Here is a 20,098-nt window from a genome sequence, read left to right as displayed (position 1 = left end):
ACATTATTTATTTACTTTTTACACTGACAAATCCCCCTGATTTACATATTGCATTTGTCACAAATTAAAACAGTAATAGACACTGATTCATACATTTTATTAGTCTGCACTTTCAGAATATTTTTTTCTAATTTGCCTGCAAAATCATTTCCAACTGCAAGGATTCATCTAAATTAAGTCTCAGGGAAATATGATTTTTTGAATGTCCATGAAAATTAAAAAGAGGTGCAGTCTGTAGCTGTGTCCATCCTTCCTGAATTACCTTGTATCATGCACTCTCTTACAGAAGTTGGTTTTTTACCTTCTCATACATAAACTGAGGAATAAGATGCTCATTTACCTCAAATGAACTTATGAACAAATTTTCATTACCATGTAACTTACAGTGCAGTGAGATAATTCTGCAAGCAGGAACATAAATACATTTTATATTTAAAATATGACTGCAGATGTAGCATACCAAAGCAAGTCCTAAATTAAGACAAAAATACAGGTGTCTGAAGGAAAGGAAGGGAAAAAAGGCCTTTACCTTATGGCAATCACCACCAGGAATAATTTCTTGAATGTATACCAAAGGCCCTTCATTTCTGTTAATTCCTCCTACAATATTCAAACCTAGGCTTGTTCCTTTGCAAACAGAGATAATCTGAAATGCACTGTCACTAGGCATACAAAGAGAAAGAAAATAGAATTACTTCACAGAAGTAGGAAATAAAGATTGAAGCAATAACTTGTCCTTATCTTACAGGTTTTGCAAATATCTATTACAGTAACAAATAGAAATAGCGGACATTTAATTTCTGCTCAAATATTACACTATTTACAACAAAATCAGCAATCTCAGGCACTTCTGACAATTACAAAAAGAATCAATACTCTATTTTATAAGGCTAAAAATTCCTCTACTATACAGAGATATTATATCCCAAGGCTTATGGGAATGTAAGCCAGGAACATTAATTCATTAGGAGACACTAAAAAAATCAACCTGATTAATCCTCTTCTACCACACAAACAAAAAATAAATAGAAAAAAAAGCCATATTAAAAGGGAAAGCCTGCAATGTCGATGGTATTATGAGCTACAGGACTAGAAAAGAAAAAAAAAAAAAAAAAACAAACTTTAACCCTTAGTGTTCAACCCAAATTTTCCTGACCAGCCAAACAGAGCATTTCCTGCAGCTCCCACAAGAGAGGTACAGTTAGTTTTAGAGATTACTTTGGAAGCTTTGGGGATGGTGGTGGGACAGAATTATTTCTGCTGCTGCTGCTGGTGATGTTGTCCTTTGGATGCAGCTGAGGACTCTGTGACCTTGAAGATGACCCAGAAGAAAGGCTGTCTACAGATTTTGCTTCAAAAAAAAGAAATAATAATAATAATAATAATAATAATAATAATAATAATAATAATAATAATAAAAGCCACATTTGGGAAAAAGCACAAAATTCAGCTCATGTAAGTAAGTTAATAGGACTATTTTCATATTAGAAAACAAGCAAACTAAGCAATCAGACATCCAAGAAACAGCCTGCACAGTTAAGAACTGAAAGCCACCCAGGGTTCTAGAAAGAATTTTTTAAAACATAAAAAGTGATTATTTTTTTCAAATCGGGTGCAAAATACAAAACTGACTAATCCCCCATGCAATATAAAGGCATTTTAATTACACAGCAGTTCCAGAAAGATTAGAATTTATAGTGCTCTAAATCAAATTCTACTAGCATTTTGTGGCACATTTCAGCTACAAATACCAAAACCTTTTCACATAAATAATTAATTACAATTGAAATTAGCTATCAGTATATTTATTTTAAGAGCTGGGGAAAGTGATACACAAATTCCTCAAGGTACTTGTGTGTTTTGTCTGACTTTCAGTCACTTTCTCCCTTCAAATAAGGAATTTAAAGCACAAGTTTCTACTCCAGCAAGGTTGATTTTTGTCCCCCAGGATTGTGTCAGGCTGGGAAGTGATCTCTCACCAGCTAACTGATGTGTTGGAGAAGTTCCTGCAGAGCTGGTGTCACTGTGAGAGCCATACTTATCCATCAGGTCATGGAATTCTTTCCTGTGCCAATAAAAAGATTTTCTTTGTCAGGATTTGGTGTGAGTTTGAATGGACGCTGTGAAACCTGCACTGCTTGTACTGAACAGCTGCTCCTCCTCAGAGAAGGGAGTTCAACCTCCTCTGAAAGAGGAAAGCCCTGTCAGATGGTCAGAAAAGGCAAAAAAAAATCATGTAATGCATGATAAAGATGGGAAAACAACAGACTGTGGACAAATGGACTGTTGGTAAAAAAGTTTTATTTTTACCTCTCTTTACCCTGAATTGCAAAATTTTAAAAACTTGTAATACAATCAACAACAGATAATGAGACAGTGGTACTAACATGTTCCAGAACAATTTATTTATATTAGAAGGAGTCAGATAATGCATCTATAGCATACTCATGTTTTTAAAGAATGCTTTTAGTTCAGTTTTACTGAGCAAGAAGCCAGAAGAGACTGACAAAGATGTGGTTCCTTTAAAGAAGAGGATAGAAGAAATATTTATTAACTATTAAAAGCCAAAAACAGAAGTTCCTTGCAGACACCAATCATATTGAGATAGACTGGCACAGATGCACACATTGTGTGACAGGCATTGAAGAGAATACAAAAACACTTGATTCATCTGATATTGACTCCCGCCTAATTTAAGGGAAAAAAATTAATAATCTGAGCTCTGATTACCTCAGTGATAACTGAATCAAAAGATATAAATAATCTAGAGTGATGGAAACCAAAAACATCACTGAATTAGTATTACAGAATTAGTCAGAAAAGAAATTAACTGATTGCAAGGAGAGTAATTCCCAGGTAATTCCAGTTTCACTTCTGAAGGTTGCTCAAAAATGCTGGGTGCATTGTTTTTAAAAAAAGAACATTTATTATACTAATGCTGGCCCAGAGTCCACACATAAACACAGCTGAATGTACATCAAATAATCTTTAAGCACAGAATATAAAGTCACAAGAAATGAATTCACAGGTGGCTGGTGAGGGACTGCACAGGCTACTGCACATCCCCCTAGAATGGTTAAAGGACTGATGGATTTTAATTATTCAAGGAGTTTACAGGAACTAGGCCAGTATGCTTTAGATAAAAGCAGATTAAGAGTGGACCTCACATATATCTGGGCAGTCTGAAAAAAGGAGACATCAGAAGCTACAGAGTGATTTAGATGTCTGTCAAATACAAAAAAATAAAGGAACAGAAAGAGAAAGCTTAACTCGGACAAAAGGCTAAAGGAATTTAGAGAAAAATCCTTTATGGGAGATTACTCTGGAAGTGGAACATCCCAGGAAAGGCAAATAACAGCAGATACTCTCACAATGATAATCAAAAGTAGTTACATAACAGCTGCTTTCTCCCCAGATTTAAGTCAAAAGGGGATACAGACCTGGATTGTCACATTGCTGATGATTCTCTGCCAAGACTGGTTTATATGCTTAACTTTCAACAGTCAGGTTAAAGCAATATGTAACATAAATGTCCTTAAAATGAATATATTTTGGACTACCTGCTGCAGTGAACAGTTTAACCTACTTATCTAAACTATTCAAAGCTAGAGACTGAAAAGGAAACTTCTGAGGGGAAAAAAACAACTAAATCTGCCTTTTGTCAGAAGGCAAGACCAGTTTAAATCTTATAGTTTTGTGGTAGCTCTAATGGAGTCCTCATTTTTCATTATTTTAATATGTGAGAAGTATTTCAAAAACTATCACAGCAGATAATTTTAAATGGCATTAGCTGTAAACATAACATCACAATCCTCCTCTTTAAACTGAAGCTGGCCTGAGCTTGCTACTTGAAGTGATTGATGCAAGTGATCTCAGAATGAACTAGTATCAAACACTACACAGAAAAATGTGACATGTGGTACAATTCTGCAATTAAAACTAATCTGAAATAAAAATATATGCAAGCACACCCACCCACCCTGAGACACAGCACTGGATTTTTATTGGTTTTGAGGTTAAAACAATTTTTCTCTTACTTTGCTTCTTCATCTCTAGCAACGAGCAGAGACATGTGATTAGAGGCTGAGGCTGTTCTCAAGATGTCAACAGCTCTAGAAGGGAGCAGAAAAAGGCCAAATAAATACACCAGGGAGCTGGCTAGAAGTGAGCAGTGCAGGAAAATGGACAAATTAAGGTGGTTAACAATTTTCATGGCCAGATACAGAGAAAAGAGCTTGGCAGCAGCAAAACAAAGTGGGGAATGGAGCAAAAGACAGGCTGTGGTGCATCTGCTGGGAGAAATAAACTGGGACTGATCTTCCCTTTCCCTTTCCCTTCCCCATCCTCTTCCCCTTTCCCTTTCCCTTCCCTTCCCCTTCCCCTTTCCCTTTCCCATCCCCTTTCCCTTTCCCTTTCCCTTTCCCTTTCCCTTTCCCTTTCCCTTTCCCTTTCCCTTTCCCTTTCCCTTTCCCTTTCCCTTCTGCATTCCTGAGCTCCTTCAGGATTAACATCCCATCCCAACAGAAGATGCTGCTCTGGTGTGCCTGGCTCAGAATCTCCCTCAAGCAATACAAACAGTCATTTACCTTGGAATTTTCAGTCTCCATCTCCAGCACTGAGAGCTGCACTGATCTCTACAGATCCAGCTACAGAAACCATCTACAGCTTTTTCTTTCCCCTTCACTGTGCCATTACATGATTGCTGCCATCATTCCCATTCACCAGTACTGAATGAGCAGATAGTTGTATTTTAACAGCTTCTGCTGCTGTTTTCACACACATTCTGTATCACAGAATCACTGGGTTGGAAGAGACCTTCAAGATCAATGAGTCCAATCCAGCCCTAACATCTCAACTAGACCATGGCACTGAGTGCCACATCCAGTCTTTTTTAAATACACCCAGGGATGGTGACTCCAGCACCTCCCCGAGCAGATCATTCCAGTACTTTATCACTCTTTCCATAAAAAACTCATTCCTAATATCCAAAATGTATTTCCCTTGGTGCAGATTGAGACTGTGTCCTCTGGTTCTGTCAGTGCTGCCTGATAGAGACCAACTCCACCAGGCTACAAACACCTTTCAGGGAGTTGTAGGGAGTGATAAAGTCACTCTGAGTCTCCTTTTCTCCAGGCTGAACAAGCTCAGCTCCCTCCTCACAGGTTTGTGTTCCAGCCCCTCACAGGGTTTGTGTTCCAGCACTCACAGGGTTTGTGTTCCAGACCCCTCACAGATTTTGTGTTCCCAGCCCCTCCCCAGCCTCATTGCCCCCTCTGGACCTGCTCAAGTGTCTCAATGTCCTTCCTAAACTGAAGCCTGGAGTCTGTGTCATTAAGAAACCAGGTGATTCTGCTGTTACAGAAACATATAAAGTCATTCACTTTTCCACAACAGTTTGGCTGAATTAGATTTAAAGGATAAATTACAGCAAGTTGAACTCCAAGGATCTCAGGGGAGTTGTGCTCTTTCAATCAGTCACTGATAATGTCCAAAATAATCCATGTATAACATTCCAAGCTCTAACAAACATTCAGCAATCACAACAAACATACCTTTCATTTGTTACTCCAACCAAGTTTTCTCCATTGACATCTAAAATTAGGTCCCCAGTGAGCAAACGGCCTTTAAATGAAACCAACAGTGACTGATGAATCAACAAGAAAATGGGGAACATATTCTATTAAACCAGGAATTTTCCCTTCAATTTTTATGTGACTTAATGCATTAAACAACTTTATGACTCTTGGCACTTGATGCTAAGTAAGACAGGCAATTGAGATAAGACTAGAAATATAAATCAGTTTTATTAACAACAGAATAACCACTGACAATAACTGTCATTTAGTTATTTGTATTATTTATACACAGCATAAATATTTTTGAGACTAGAATTTGTATTTCACAGTTGTGGAACCAATTTTTATTTGAATCTTGCTCTTAACATTATTGTAAGTTACCATGTGTAGATATATTAATGTTTTAGACATTAATAAAGTCAGTTAAAATATTTTTTAGAAAAAATTCTATTTTTTAACTTCCTGAAAATCTCTATTACAAAATAGTAACAAAAATTATCAGAACTAATTAAAGATACTAGTTCTATACAGGAAACCCCACTTATATCTTATAAATTAAAAGTGATTCAGCATCTCAACACTTATTCAACAGTGCTGAAAGATTCCCAGTTGCCTTCACCAGCCATATCTAGATTTGAATATATTTTCAAGACCTGAGTGTATTAAAATCTTTTCCCATAAACGGTCCAAGTTTCATTTCTCTATCTTAAAGTAAGCCAAAACTTCATGGATCCTGACTAAACCATACTACCCTTGCCCACAAAGTAAAATAAAGACTGCTTTTGGCAGCTTTTTATATGCAGTGTGTTTGTTGCCAAAAAAAATTACTATTACTTACTATCTACAGCAGCAACCCCTCCAGGTAAAATTCTCTTTATGAAAATCCCATAATCTTCTGCTGTTTGTGCCCGATAACCTCCAATAATTTTAACTCCTGAATAAACAAAAATACAAAAGTGAAAAATTAGTTACTCCACCTACTGTGCTAAATGTATTTGCAGCCAAATAAACTTTCCTGATGCCAAGTGTGAGTTAGCAAAGCCCACCAGGTGTTTTTAGGTTTAATTTATTCAGAATAACAGAGTGTGCAGGCTGAGTTACCTAATCCATTCTGGCAATCAGAGAAAGAGATGCGGTGAACAGCTCGATTAATTCCATGAGGGCCCATAATGGTCCTAAGGAACAAAATAAAGGCATTAAATTAAAAATGTCATTAAATTAAATTAAAAACGGAAATACAGGTAGAACTGTGTTAACAGAAATCACAGTGACTGTGTTTTCAACTCAAATACAAACCCAAACCAGTCTGTTCAACTGACAACTTCATATTGTTTGACATCTCTGAGCCACCATCTTCCCAGCTAAAAATCAATCTACTCATCACAAATATCAGTTGAAATGATACAATAAATATACAGAATTTACTTCCTTTTCCCCAAAAAGCATTTCAGGCAGAACTGTGAATCCCATTTTGTGTAATGAAAAGATTGTGATTAAATATAAACAAAATTCCACAAGCTGGTCCGCCTTAACATTTAGGCAAGAAAAACATTCTGTAAAATCAGTCTTCATCAGGTGATGAATATTTGAACAAAAGCACAGCTAAAGCAGAACATAAAGTTATTTCCTAAGATATTTACAATAGAATTTTGTGGCTATTTATGGACATAATCTTTTCCAAAATCTCCTGATTTCTTCACTCATTGATTTCTTTCTCTGTTGTAAAAAAAGGACTTATTTCAAACTCTTTTGCCTGATCCTCTGTGTGCCTTCCCACCCCAAGTGAAAACACCAGAATGGCACTTGGAATTGTCTAAAGGTAGAGGGATATTTTGAAGGCAGTTGGTCAGGCTACAGAATTAAAAAAGAATATAAAGTAAAATTAGATTTTTGAAACCTCAATTTACAGTTTCATCAGACTCATGACCAGCACACTGCTCTGAGAACACAGAGTATTAAGAATGCAAATAAATCCAGATTATCCTTGACCAGGTTTTATTTTCATTTAGATGAATTATGTGTAAAAAAAATGTAAGTTGAATTATAGCACCTCTGTCCTTCCACTGCACCATTTTTGGAGAAGACTCAGCAGATGTCTTCTAGAAAAGAGCAGAAGTACCACTGAGTTTTTTCTGCTTTGACCTACATATTGTTCTACATTAGATAGAGAGTTGTATTTTCTAGAGGGTTCTAGTGAAATGGAACAACAAGAATTCATTAGCAGGGTGGGAGAGAAGATCAAAGTGGAGGACACAGTGACCCAAATCCTTCCACACAACCTAATCCAGCACACAGCCTGAACTCCATGCCAGAAACTGGGTACATCTGCAAAAGCCAGAGCACATCATTAAAAGGTGCTGTGCCACAAGGAAAAGAGAAATCCAGAAGGTTCAAAGGTTCTTAAAATTCTAGCACTAGCCAAGAGATCCAGCTTCTAAAGAACATCTGCAGTTCTTTTGGTTTTGTAGAAGAAAACTAGATGAGATTTTTTTTTTATCAAGGGATAAGTACTAGCACTGAAAAGCAACAGTTTCCCAAAACCTCATATTTCCAAGTATTTGCAAAATTACCCTTTGCTTTAGAAAGGCTGGCCACTAGAAGAAACCTAATAATTCTAATAACCTTTAGAAACAAAAAGCAAACCTATGCTTCAAGCACTGTATAATTTTTACTGGAGTATTTTTTGAAATATTTGTTTCACAGGCTAAAACGAAATAATGAGACCCAGTGTATTTGTTGTGTTTGACAGGACTGCACAGGACCTTGCCTTGATATGTCAGAGCACAAGGTACCCTTTGTAAGGCTAAAAGTCAACCAAACTGCTTTTACTTAATCACAGCCTGAAAGGAAGAAAAAATCCCCAAGCCTGATATTTCTTTAGGAATATCCTTTGGACAACCTCCTGCTCCATGAGAAGAGCAGAGTATTTTGCATTACTACCCAGCACTGTCACTGCAATTATCCCACAAATTTGTTTGAGGTTGAATGACAGCATACTCATCATGCATTGTCCTGACTTGTCTCCATCTCTGAAATCTTAAACACAGTACACTGATCTTTAAAATAGGCAATTTTTCTATTTTTTTTCTCTTGCATTTTGCTACTACAGCTACTGTTTTTGCTCTGCCATTCCCTCTCAGCACTTTTCTCATGGCAGTTTATTTTTGTTAAAATTAAAAAGCAAGAACAAAAGTCACTTCAACTTTGCACAAACCAACACAGAGGTTTTACTTTTGTGAAATCTGGAAAGATCAAATCTCAGACTTCAAGTCTGAAGTTCAGAGTTCACCAGAAATTGTAGAACCTCTTTATATACTACCCAATAAAACAATCATGAGATATCAACTCTAAGAACAGGACAATAGGAAAGGATCTACATTTTCAAAAGTAACCAGCAATACTTTCAGAAGAGAGATCTTAATGAAACTGAAGTGGATTGTGACAAAGAGGATACAGAGAACACACAACTAATAATGCACAGTGGAGAGGAATAAGGTATTTCTGTAACACTGGAACTGTGATGCTGCCACCTACAATTAGAAAGAACTGACACTTTGGACAGACAACTTTTACAAGGTACTCAGGTCTGTTTATGTTCCAAAGACTAAGCAGTTTAAAATTATCACATAAAAGTAAAGACAAAGATTTTCAAATGCCCCAAATTCATTAAACATATCATATCCAGTTGACTTTCAGTGTTAGGGTTTTTTTTCCCCCCATATAACTTAGATCTGCAAGTCAAACTACTTGCCATAGTTCTAATAAAAAACAGAGCTTTAACAATTTCAATTCGTTGGATTCAGCACTCATCCAACATTTATTTTATATCATCACTTCTAATATTCATGAAATGTTAAAATATTTCTCCCAGAGCATTAGAAACATGCTTAACTGCATACATAAGGAAACAGGCTCCTAAATCAGTTTGCAGTAGTAACAAAAAATAATTGAATGTTCTGTGCAGAAAAAGATGGAAATTAAATAATCAGATGTTGTTACTCATTTTTTGAGGTCAGGCAATACTTGTAAGCAAGGTTTTGGCACATAGAGAAGATGTGAGGCAAGAGATGAAATAAACAACCAAAACTCACCAAAACTGTAACTTCTTACACTAAAAAATACTAAACACTCCAGCTGAATGCTAACAGACTAAGTGTGCAACATTTTGTGTAGATGCTCCAGCAGGGCAATTAAAATGTATCTGCTTCTATTACTTTTTAGCAGCATACACAAGGAAGTTCAACAACTTTGGTTTTTATTTCTTTTAGTACTTATCAGAACATACAGCTCCAGATATTCTTCTGATCTCTATTCCTGACCAATTATTAGTCATTTATGTGCACAAACAAAATATTTACCTATGTTTATCAATGGGAGAATAACACACTTTGCTCACAAAACACATATTACTTGACACACAAAAATCTAAATTATAAACTCTGGCTGTTGATGAAAAGAAGCTGAAAATGCCCACAGCTTTTAAATTATCTTTCCTGTATTTTGCCCAATTACAGACTAGAGCAATGCCCTCAGAACCGAATGGTTCAGCATACCAGTATAAGAGAGAGAGCCCATCAAAACGCTCTGGTTCATCTTCAGCCCCTGGAGAAAGCAAGGACATCCTTCAGCACAGCAGGAAAAACAAGGACAACACAACCAAAACACACTGAAGGTTTCCAGTTCACCCAGATAAAGGTTATGAGCAGGATGATTTCTGCTCCCAACGAAAAAACCCAAACACAGAGCTCCAGCCGAGCGTCTCTGCCCACTTAATCTTCTCTGAAAGCCTCTGCGTCACATGCACTAATTCACCTAGAGAGGTAATGCTGACTTTTTCTCTCTCTGGAATGGCCATTGAGAACAACTTTACAGACTGATACATGCAAAGGAGAAAATTTACTACACTGTGATTAAGCAAGCTAGATCCAGCAGCCAAAGACAAATGTGATGATTAAAAGAAACTTATTTCCTCCTGTTCTTCTAATAATTTATTTACATGCTCCCTGCAAACAAGGTCAAAAAGCAGTAACTCATGACCTTTCTAAAGCAATCTTCCTAGCAGACTGGATTATGCACAGCCACACAAAAGGGAAAGCCAACAAAGCAGACTGAAAGCATTAATGAAATGAATACTATTATGCTATTTTCATTCTCAATCACAGTACTGGCTTGTGCCATGATCTAATTTGGTTTTTAGACTTTCAAGACACAGGAGTCAAAAGTCAACACCAAACCTGGGTTATATATTTTCTCTGGAAATTGAAGCTGACGTGCTTTTCTGTGCAAGGAAATGAAACTGCCAATTTTGTGTCATTACACTGAGAATTATTTAGTTGAAGAAGTCAAAAGTGTCCCCCCTGTTCCAGAGGTCAGACCCTGTGATAGGAGACTGGCTCTTGCAGACAGAAGTTCTGAGCATCAACACCAGCTTGGTAAATGAACATTTCCTTCCAGGCTTGCCTCAGAAGTGCCCCTACTACTCCCCCTCTCTCCAAAGATCATAACAAGGCTGCAGCTTGAAATGAAAGCCAACTATCCTGTGCTCACTGAGGGCTTTAAGTAGAAAGGTAAATCCTCTCTAGCCAGGAGCAACCCTGTGATCAGACGGCATCTGTCAGGTCTGGAGGTGCAGCAGGAGGGCTCAGCTATGCCAGGAATGCAAATGCTTATCTCAAGCACCTTTTTTCTTTATTAAAGCTGCAGTGACTGTGGTTTCATTAGCAGATAATCCTTCTGGGGAAAGGATACCTTTGTTGAGAGACAACGTGCTGAACAGTGTTCAGAGAGTGGTCAGTCCTGTGAGCCTGCAATGCACACACAGTGACCCACCACAGATTAAGGAGCAGATCAGAGATGGAAATGGGAACATAAAGCAGCATTCCCAGATCCCAAATTGTGAAAAGCCCCACAGGCACAGTGATTGCATCCATTCAGAGATGAAAATTTGCTCATTTGCTGCCTTTTCTCAGTCAGCTCACTCTGCTGGTGTTACCAGCATTACAGAAAAACCATTGGTGTTTTAAGCCTCATATCAATTAGATTTGCTCTAGGCAAGGTTACAGAAGATAAAATACTAATAGAGTTTCACCAACAAAATGACCTCTGTTCTTAACACCAGTGGCATTCGATTTGTGGTATCAATATCAGAAGCATTTGCCAAAATACATCACTCAGACCAACCAGTGTCACATTTTCTGCTATAGAAAACCCCCAATTAACACACAGCTCAAGGCTCTGCAATTTCCTTGCTAAAAAGTAAGAAGTCATTTTTATTAAACCAGACATGACAAACTTCTGAACAATTTAAGCAGATATAAAGTAGTATTAGGTTTATTGCTCTCATTTTATTAGAGTTATTACAAGTAATACATCACTTGTTCAGAAAATTGCTCCTCCTCCCTTTCTTCAAAGTAAACTCTGCTTTATTCAGCTTCCTGAACCCACCCCCAAGGCTTCTGCCTCTGTGCTGCTTTGAATGAATGACACCATCATTGCTTCTCTTGCCAGTCTTCTGCCTTTCAAGAACGTACTCAGAGGAACATAAAATACTTTTTACTTCCAGAAAGATCTAGGAAAATTGTATCTCAAAACTCCATTAAATTTAGTATGAATAAGTAAGACTAAATTTTCATTTGTTGTTAAGTAGGCTTCTTTTCCAAACAGCTGGAAAACGATTCCATTCTGGCCACATTTACAATTACAATTGCCTTTCCCAAGGAAAGTTTTGCAGTGCTTTCCAGCTGAGATAGATTACAGGATAATTTAGCAGATGACAAAAAGATCTGCAGAATCTTTGGAAGTTCGATTCAAAAGATCTTTTCTGTTACAAAGAAACCAAAGCCCTGTTACAAAAAATCCCATACAAATTCATTACGCAACTGTAGCCTTCCAGCTTCACTAACCTTAAATTCACATTTTAAGGACTACATGCAAAGGAATGCTGTATCACATAACACGGATGAGCACTCAGTGTGAGCCATCCAAACCCACTCATCATCCAAAGTACATTCTACTGATTAGGTTATAAAGATTAAAAGAAAACATATGTCATTATAGGGCAACTGTTAAGCCTGAAAATGCTTGGGCAACATTGTAATTATGGAGAAGCATGAAGGGTTTGAGGCTAACCCCTGCATAGGGAAGAAAGGTATGATTTAAAGTTTAGGTAAACTTCAGCTAACATAGAACCAGGTCCATTCTTAGAAGCATTGATGCCATCTCCTATAAAAAATAAAAGTACAGAAAATGACAGTCTGCCATCAGCCTGCAGCTGAAGTGCAGTTTTAGGTGCCTTTCCTGTTCATCTCTAATGTGAAAAACTGCCTTTGGAATCCAGCAGAGAGGAATACTCATGTAAATACTCATCTTTCACATGACTCTAGCAAGCCACAGCTGTCTGAAAGATGTATTGTTGTGATCACACCCTGAATTTCCATCAGACAAGCAGAATTTTGGCTTTTTCAGGTCCCAGTAAAAAGCAAGTTAGCTTTTTTAATGTTTTGTGGTTTTGCTTTCCAAAGCAATCATTTATGAGGTGGCATAATTCTAAATCTATGTTAAATTGTTTTATTATTCTTCTGAATACTCTTTGCTGGATTCTGTTGCACAAGTACAACAAACATGGTAAGTCCAGCAAGAGCTGCCTGTGCCTGGTTTTAATTCTGGTTTTGATGACAGCATTGGCATGGTTATTTGGCACTTTGGAAAGGGTATGGAGTTACACTTTTCAATTATGACTGAATCCATGTTTGACATTTAGAATCTGACCCAACTCTTAAGATTATATTTTATAGAATTAATATAATTATTTATATCCCATGGCATTAGTAAAAATATGATGTTCCTAAGTACTACATATAAAATATTAAAGGTAGAGAGACAGAGTATTCTGAAAAAGTAATGCACTGTAATACAAAACCTTCAGCCATGCTACTGCAGGTACCCCAGATGTACAAAGTGATCTACTATATAAAAATATGTTTTCAGAGTTCAGAAGCATTAAATTAAGAAATCTCTATGCAGGGTTTTATCTCTACAAAACTAGTTCTAACCAAATGCTGATTCACTTAAAAGGTTAAGCGACATTTCCTCCCTAAATGTGTAAATTCACTGGTATTGGGGTCAGTTTTTCTACAACATTACTGCAAACAGCTTCAATATCGAAGTTACTTTCCTTTAAGGCTTCATCAAGACAAGATCCTACCAATGAAACTGCAAGAATTTTTGTGTTATAATCCAGTAATTGTATTTCTGCATCTAGGGAAAAAAAAGTACTTACTCCTTCTCTGTGTTTGTGATGGGATCTGCACTGGACATCTTCTTAGAAGCACTATTAAAATAAAAGTTCAAAATGAAGAATTCTGACACGTGAAGAGCAGGCTGCTACAATGGATCAAAACTGATGAACAATAAAAAGAGAAACCACTTTCTGAAATTCACATGGCCACGTTTATTTCAGACATTGGAAACAATCTTACTCATTACTGACTACTTGAAATCAAATTGAAAGAAAACAACTCCAGCACAAAATTGATACAAATCACTGCTGGAAACAGTTAACAACTTGGACTTTGCTGTAGTAATACTGAAACTTTTCACATCCGAACTTCCTCTTAATTTCTAAGGTAGGAATTAGGGTAAACCTGAATTCCTTGTGACTTAAATCTTCTAAATAAAGAAAAAGCAGATTACAGTTCTAGGATGATGTAACATAACTGCTGAAGGTAAAGACAATCTCTTTTTTTTTTTTTTCCATTGAAAGTTTCTTGGAAAGGGAATGGTGTTTTGTGTGTCTTGTCTTCTCATGTTTTTCCAACTTACTCTCTGGTATTTAGTGTCTCTGAACTTGGCATGTGAAGTACAAAGAATAGGTCAAAACACACAAAAGGGGCTTACAAACCACTAATGTAGCAAAAACTCCCAGAAATTCACATTTTATTCTTATTACTACATACAACAGGTTGACAGGAAACACAGCCCTGGATACATTGAACTACAATAATTTCAGAAACTGCTACAAAAGCATTAATGCAAAAAATGTTTGTATCAGTAGTAGCAGATCTTCCTGACCTTGTGAGGTGCACCTCACATGCCACAACCCAGAAGAGGAATTATTTCCAAGGCAAGAGGGACAAGGAACTCTCCCAACACACAGGCAAAGGGGCACCAGTGTCACACCACAGACCCTGGTCCAGCAGAATCCCCAGGTGCACTGTCAGCCTCCACAAAACCATATCAATTATCAATTCCTGTGTGTCGGTATTTCTTGTGTGAAAAAGATGTTAAATCCACTCTGGAATAACACGAATGTTCCTACAATAAACATTTTCAGGTTTTGCTCACTAAAGGACCAAAAAAAGAGTAACCTGAACATAGTGGAAATGCCACAGTATGGTTACACTGAACCTTTATCATTCTCTTATTGAACACGGAAAATGAAGCAGCACCAGGAGCTGCCAGTCCTTGTGTGATCCACCTCACTGGAACCACCACAGAAGAGAGGCACAGCTCTAAAGCAGTAAATTTAAGTATTGCTACAGCAAACTTTATTACAGTGCATGGCACCAGCAGCGTGGAAAACTATTGTTTGTGAAGCTGCCTGACTTCTCCGTGCTCAGGTTACTGCTGCTCACTAACTGCGCTCGCTACCTTCGCAGTGAACCTGGGACTGAACAAAACCAACCCCCTAGAAATGAAAATAACGTGAAACAAAGCAACAAAACTACCGGTGTCAAATGTCCACAAAAGGGGAGAAACTGCAGGCCTCCGAAGGACCCCCCGGAGCAGCCTGGCGGAACCTGAGGGATAACCAGGACAAGCAGGATAACCGGGATAACCGGGTACCTGCGGGGCCAGGACATCCCTCGGTACCGGGCCCGCCGGTGCCGTGTGCCCGCGGGACCGCCACCCCTCCCGGTGACCCCGCTCCCGTCCAGCACAGCCCGGGCGGGCTGGGGCTGCTGCATTACCTCGTACCCAGGCTGTGCCCGAGCCGTGCCGCTGCCGAGACACCGGGGACACCCCCGGCGGGATCCCCGCGCTCCCCGCCCGCTGAGGGGGCGCGGCGGGCAAGGAGGCGATGGCGGCGCGGCCCGCCCTCGTCCGCTTACAGCCCGTCCTCCACTCCCGCCCCGTTCCTGCACAGTTCCTCCTCCATCCCGCCCAGTTCCTCCCCCGCTCCTCCCCGTTGCCCGCGGCCTGTCCCCGGAGTCCCCGCGAGCGGCCATGGCGCTGTGCGGGCGGGGCTGGGCGCGCTGTGCCCGCGGGCTGCGGCTCGGGGCCTTGTCCCGGCCCGGGCCCTGCGGGACCCGCGGCGTGCGGGGCTCCAACCCCTTCACCCGGCAGCAGGAGGAGGAGTGGCGGCGCCGGAACCGCTCTGCCGTGGGCTACATCGCGGCGGCGGCCGTGGGCATGGTGGGACTGTCGTACGCGGCCGTGCCGCTGTACCGCCTCTACTGCCAGGTACGGGGGGCCCGCGGGCGGCGCCGGGGCCGCGGGCGCGGAGCCCTCACCGCCCTTCCCTGACAGGCCACGGGGCGCGGGGCTCTCACCGCCCTTCCCTGACAGGCCGCGGGTGCGGAGCCCTCACCGCCCTTCCCTGACAGGCCACGGGGCGCGGATCCCTCACCGCCCTTCCCTGACAGGCCACGGGGCTCGGCGGGACCACGGCCGCGGGCGGCGGCGCGGAGCGGATCGAGCGCATGGAGCCTGTGCGGGACCGGCTCATCAGGGTCACGTTCAACGCCGACACGCACGCCAGCATCCAGTGGAACTTCAAACCGCAGCAGAGCGAGATCTACGTGAGTCACTGTGCCTTTCCCCCGCCGCAGCCGGGCAGGCCGGAGCCGTCAGCCCCGGGCATGCAGCGAGCACCGGGCCTGCGAGCGGGCCCGAGCCGCTGCAGCAACTGCGGGCACGGGGCTCCAGCAGCTCCGGGCATGGGGCTCCAGCACTGCGGGCACGGGGCTCCAGCACTGCGGGCATGGAGCTCCAGCAGCTCCGGGCACGGGGCTCCAGCACGTCCCTGCGCAGCCCTTTCCAACAGCAGAAAATGTTTCCAGTGTCTCACGGGGATCTCCCCTGTCTAATCCCGCGCCGTTTCCTCTTCGTGCCAGCAGGGCAGAAGGGCCCGATCCCCACCTCCCTGGCAGTAGTTCTAGACCGCAGTCACGTTCCCCTTGAGCCTCCTCTTGACTCAACAACCCCAGAAATGTTTTCTAGAACTTCCACCAGCTTTGCTGCCCTTCTGCTGGACATGCTCCAACATGGCAATGTCCTTTTTGCAGGACACTGTGTGTAGTTGCCTGTCTGCCACCCCATTAAGCTATCAAAAGTTATTGAAATTATAAGTATGCACTTCATGGTATATACACCACATACACTGCAAAAGTGTATATAAATACTTAAAAATATATAAAGTATAACAGTATATCTAAACCTGTACTGTTTCTCCTATTGCTGTATCCTATAGTTCCTATAACTATAGGATATATAACTATAAAAGTTCCTAGGGGAACTTTTTTTTCAATATTTAAAAAATCACAAATTAACTTTTCTGTTTCAAATTAGTTCTCAAAATAAGGAATCATGCTTCTTAATAGTTTCTGAGTCTAGTACTGAAAGAATAACCTCAGAAATTAAATGCACACCGTATCTAAATCTGCTTATTAAAAAAGCTCTGTGTGCTGTTGAATTGCTGCGGATAATAGAAGACACAGGCAAAATGGGTGAGGTTATAAACACATGGAACAGTATTGAAGCTTTTAGTTTTGCATATGGGTGAATGGCACGTAATCAAAAATATTTGTGAAATAACCAATTTGAAACAGCAAAAGAGAAAATTGTAGATAAAGCCTAAAGAACTTGGTTTGAGGGGTGGAGGGCTGCAGTGGGTTTAAAAGCAAAGAAAATCACTGTAGAATTATGTTACACAGGTGGTACCAGGAGAGACTGCACTGGCATTTTATAAAGCAAAAAATCCGACTGACAAACCAATAATTGGAATCTCCACCTACAACGTTGTCCCCTTTGAAGCAGGACAGTATTTCAATAAAATACAAGTAAGTGTGAACAAAGCAAAGATTGCATTTTCCTTTACACAAACAAAACCCCATAAATTGCATTTTAATCCTGGACACCATTCTTTATGTGCCAACATTTTAAGAAAATATATATATTTTTTAAATGATAAAGTACATCAATGCATTCTTAGCCTGCCCTCATACCAAGCTGCTCATCCCATCAGAGTGGCTCCAAAAATCTGTTATTTAGTACCACTCTGAGGGCAGGTAGAATGATGTGAGTTGGCCTGGCCCTTGACACTTTTATACAGTTCATTAAAAGCTAATTTAATTTTTTCCTATATCACCACAGTAACAGAACTGCTGTCTTGTTGCTCATCTTATTGATCCTTCCCAGGATTTTAGAGGTGTACAGGGAATGAGAGTTTACTTTAAACCATGAAGATTTCTCTTATGTTGGCAGAGATAAAATTTATCATCACTGTTGTCTAATTGTGATTTTTTTCCCTCCCACTTGCAGTGTTTTTGTTTTGAAGAACAGAGGCTAAATCCTCAGGAGGAAGTGGACATGCCTGTCTTTTTCTACATTGACCCAGAGTTTGCAGAGGACCCTAAAATGGCTAAAGTTGATTTGATCACCCTCTCTTACACCTTCTTTGAAGCAAAGGAAGGACAGAAGTTGCCACTTCCTGGGTATCAGTAACAGGCCTTCTCTACAAAGTGTGACTTCTGCTACATCTGAGGGCCAGTTTTGATGCCATTTTCCTTGGAAGAAAAAACTACAGGACTACTGTGCAGAAATTATATTATTAAACCTCCAATGGCACATGCTGTTATGAAAGTATATATATTTTATTTTTTTTTCTTGGAAACCAACTTAATGTATCCCTGTTTCTTAGGGATAGTATTTCTTCATCAGACAGTGAAAAGGAACACACTGTTCCTGAAATAGAGAGGGTTTTCTCAGCCCATCTTTTTATAAGATGTTATCTGAACACCACAAGGCAAAATTTTAAACCAATATGTAAATTAATATTTTAATTTAAATACAGAAGAAAAAAATCAGTTGATTCAGCATCTAAACTTTCATTGCTGGCTCCGGAAAATAACTTGCAAGTGAAGTTATTTTAGAAAGAGGTAAACCCAGATAATAAATTAAGGTAATCTCATAAGAAAACAAAGTTAGACTGTTATTTCTGTGTAAGCCTCCCTGGCACAGGAGGAGATGATGATTCAGAAGGTGATGCACCCTCTCATGTTATTACTGAATCAGTAGTTCATTTGGTAAGAGCAGACTGCTCTAAAACTGTAATCACAAGAACAGTAATTGAAGTGTAAGCACATCAGATCTGTGGGATGGTTTCTGTTTGGGAACACCAGCTCATTTCTGTGCTGTGTCCCCCTATTTGAGGTGTCTGTGCTGTAATGAGGGCTCTGCTCTGGGCATCTCCACAAGAGACAAGCTTGGCTTGTATCTGACATGCTTTTGAGGGGAGGGCAGTGGATAAACAACTGCTCTGAATTGCAGCTGAATGAATGAACAGCACAGGTGTCTCCCCAAAAACCAGAATCAGCACATCCAGAGGCTGAGCTGGCCAGAGCCTGCCCAGCAGTGCAGCAGCTCCTCAGGGGGACTCTCTGTTTACCATCAGAACACATAAACCTGTATTTATGTGACTTTCAGTCATTATCTCTGGGGTAGGTCTAATAACACATTATCACTGCCTTGTAAACCAGGAGCATGTTGCAGAGCGAGTTCAGGTAACCTGCTCATTTTCAGACAGAAATTACTATCAGCCAGTATCTTCTGCTGGACCAGGTCTTTCTACCCCTTCCAGCAGAGAAGATCTAACAAAGCTGATGTTGGTTAGCTTGGACTCAGAAAAGGCAATGGGTACTTAAGAAATAGCTTCCAGTTACTTAAGTCTCAATTTTATTTGCATACAGTAACTCAAAAACTGTTTTTTTGAAAATAAATGGATGCTACCTTCAAAATGCATTATTGTACCAATTACTTGTTTTGGTTAAACAGATCCTGGATGACATACAGGTCTTCACTTGTATATTAAAGATTGAAAATTTTTCATCCTTCCATCTCTAATGCATTTTATCCAGCAGAACATGTGGAGCCCACACAAGTGAAATGCATCTGTATGAAGATAGCAGCAAGCTTTACCAGCATACTTCAGGAAAGAAAAAAAAAAAAAGTAACATCAAGACAAATCTTTGAGTTCACGCTAGGGGGAAAAAAACCCCAATTTCTTACCTCAGTTGTCTTTAGTCCATTGCCCTTCTGAAAGCTGAAGTGATTATGGCAGTTCTCCACCCATTGCTTTATTCTGGCCACATTCTTTAGAAGAAAAGGAATATCCCCCAGCAAGTGGCAATTCCATAAAAACATGGGTTCTCCCCGAGTTTGAAAGCCCAAATTTGCACAGATGCTGAGCACATTCCCTCTATAAGGCAGGCTCTAGCCTTGGTGATTAGCCAGTTCCCTTGCAT

At 40.0% G+C, this 20,098-nt stretch overlaps 2 protein-coding genes across 6 annotated transcripts in view; one reads left to right on the top strand and one right to left on the bottom strand.

The window, feature by feature from the left end:
• Nucleotides 1-15,627, bottom strand: part of STXBP4 (syntaxin binding protein 4) — a 65,057-nt gene extending 49,430 nt beyond the window's left edge. Inside the window, exons 1-9 of one of the 5 annotated variants that reach the window (XM_033076914.2) lie at nt 15,545-15,627; nt 13,855-13,905; nt 6,678-6,751; nt 6,415-6,510; nt 5,553-5,622; nt 4,038-4,112; nt 1,980-2,065; nt 1,219-1,351; nt 530-662 (exon numbers count right to left, since the gene is read on the bottom strand). In XM_033076914.2, coding sequence (XP_032932805.1) covers nt 530-662; nt 1,219-1,351; nt 1,980-2,065; nt 4,038-4,112; nt 5,553-5,622; nt 6,415-6,510; nt 6,678-6,751; nt 13,855-13,892 — 705 coding nt within the window. In that variant the 5' untranslated portion in view covers nt 13,893-13,905; nt 15,545-15,627. Of the gene's footprint in view, nt 1-529; nt 663-1,218; nt 1,352-1,979; nt 2,066-4,037; nt 4,113-5,552; nt 5,623-6,414; nt 6,511-6,677; nt 6,752-10,129; nt 10,339-13,854; nt 13,906-15,544 lie in introns of those variants that run through there. The other 4 variants (XM_033076916.2, XM_033076918.2, XM_033076917.2 and 1 more) reach the window with 4 other exon arrangements.
• LOC117005445 (cytochrome c oxidase assembly protein COX11, mitochondrial) lies at nt 15,311-19,684 on the top strand. The gene is made up of 5 exons (XM_033077062.2): nt 15,311-15,491; nt 15,721-16,037; nt 16,220-16,375; nt 17,510-17,635; nt 18,117-19,684. Exons 1-5 carry the CDS (start codon nt 15,311-15,313, stop codon nt 18,297-18,299), a joined length of 963 nt encoding a protein of 320 aa, XP_032932953.1. The 3' UTR covers nt 18,300-19,684.
• The last annotated feature ends 414 nt before the right edge of the window (nt 19,685-20,098 follow it).

Source organism: Catharus ustulatus, chromosome 20 (assembly GCF_009819885.2).
Source record: "Catharus ustulatus isolate bCatUst1 chromosome 20, bCatUst1.pri.v2, whole genome shotgun sequence".
NCBI lineage: Eukaryota > Metazoa > Chordata > Aves > Passeriformes > Turdidae > Catharus > Catharus ustulatus.
This window is presented reverse-complemented; position numbering and strand designations above follow the sequence as displayed.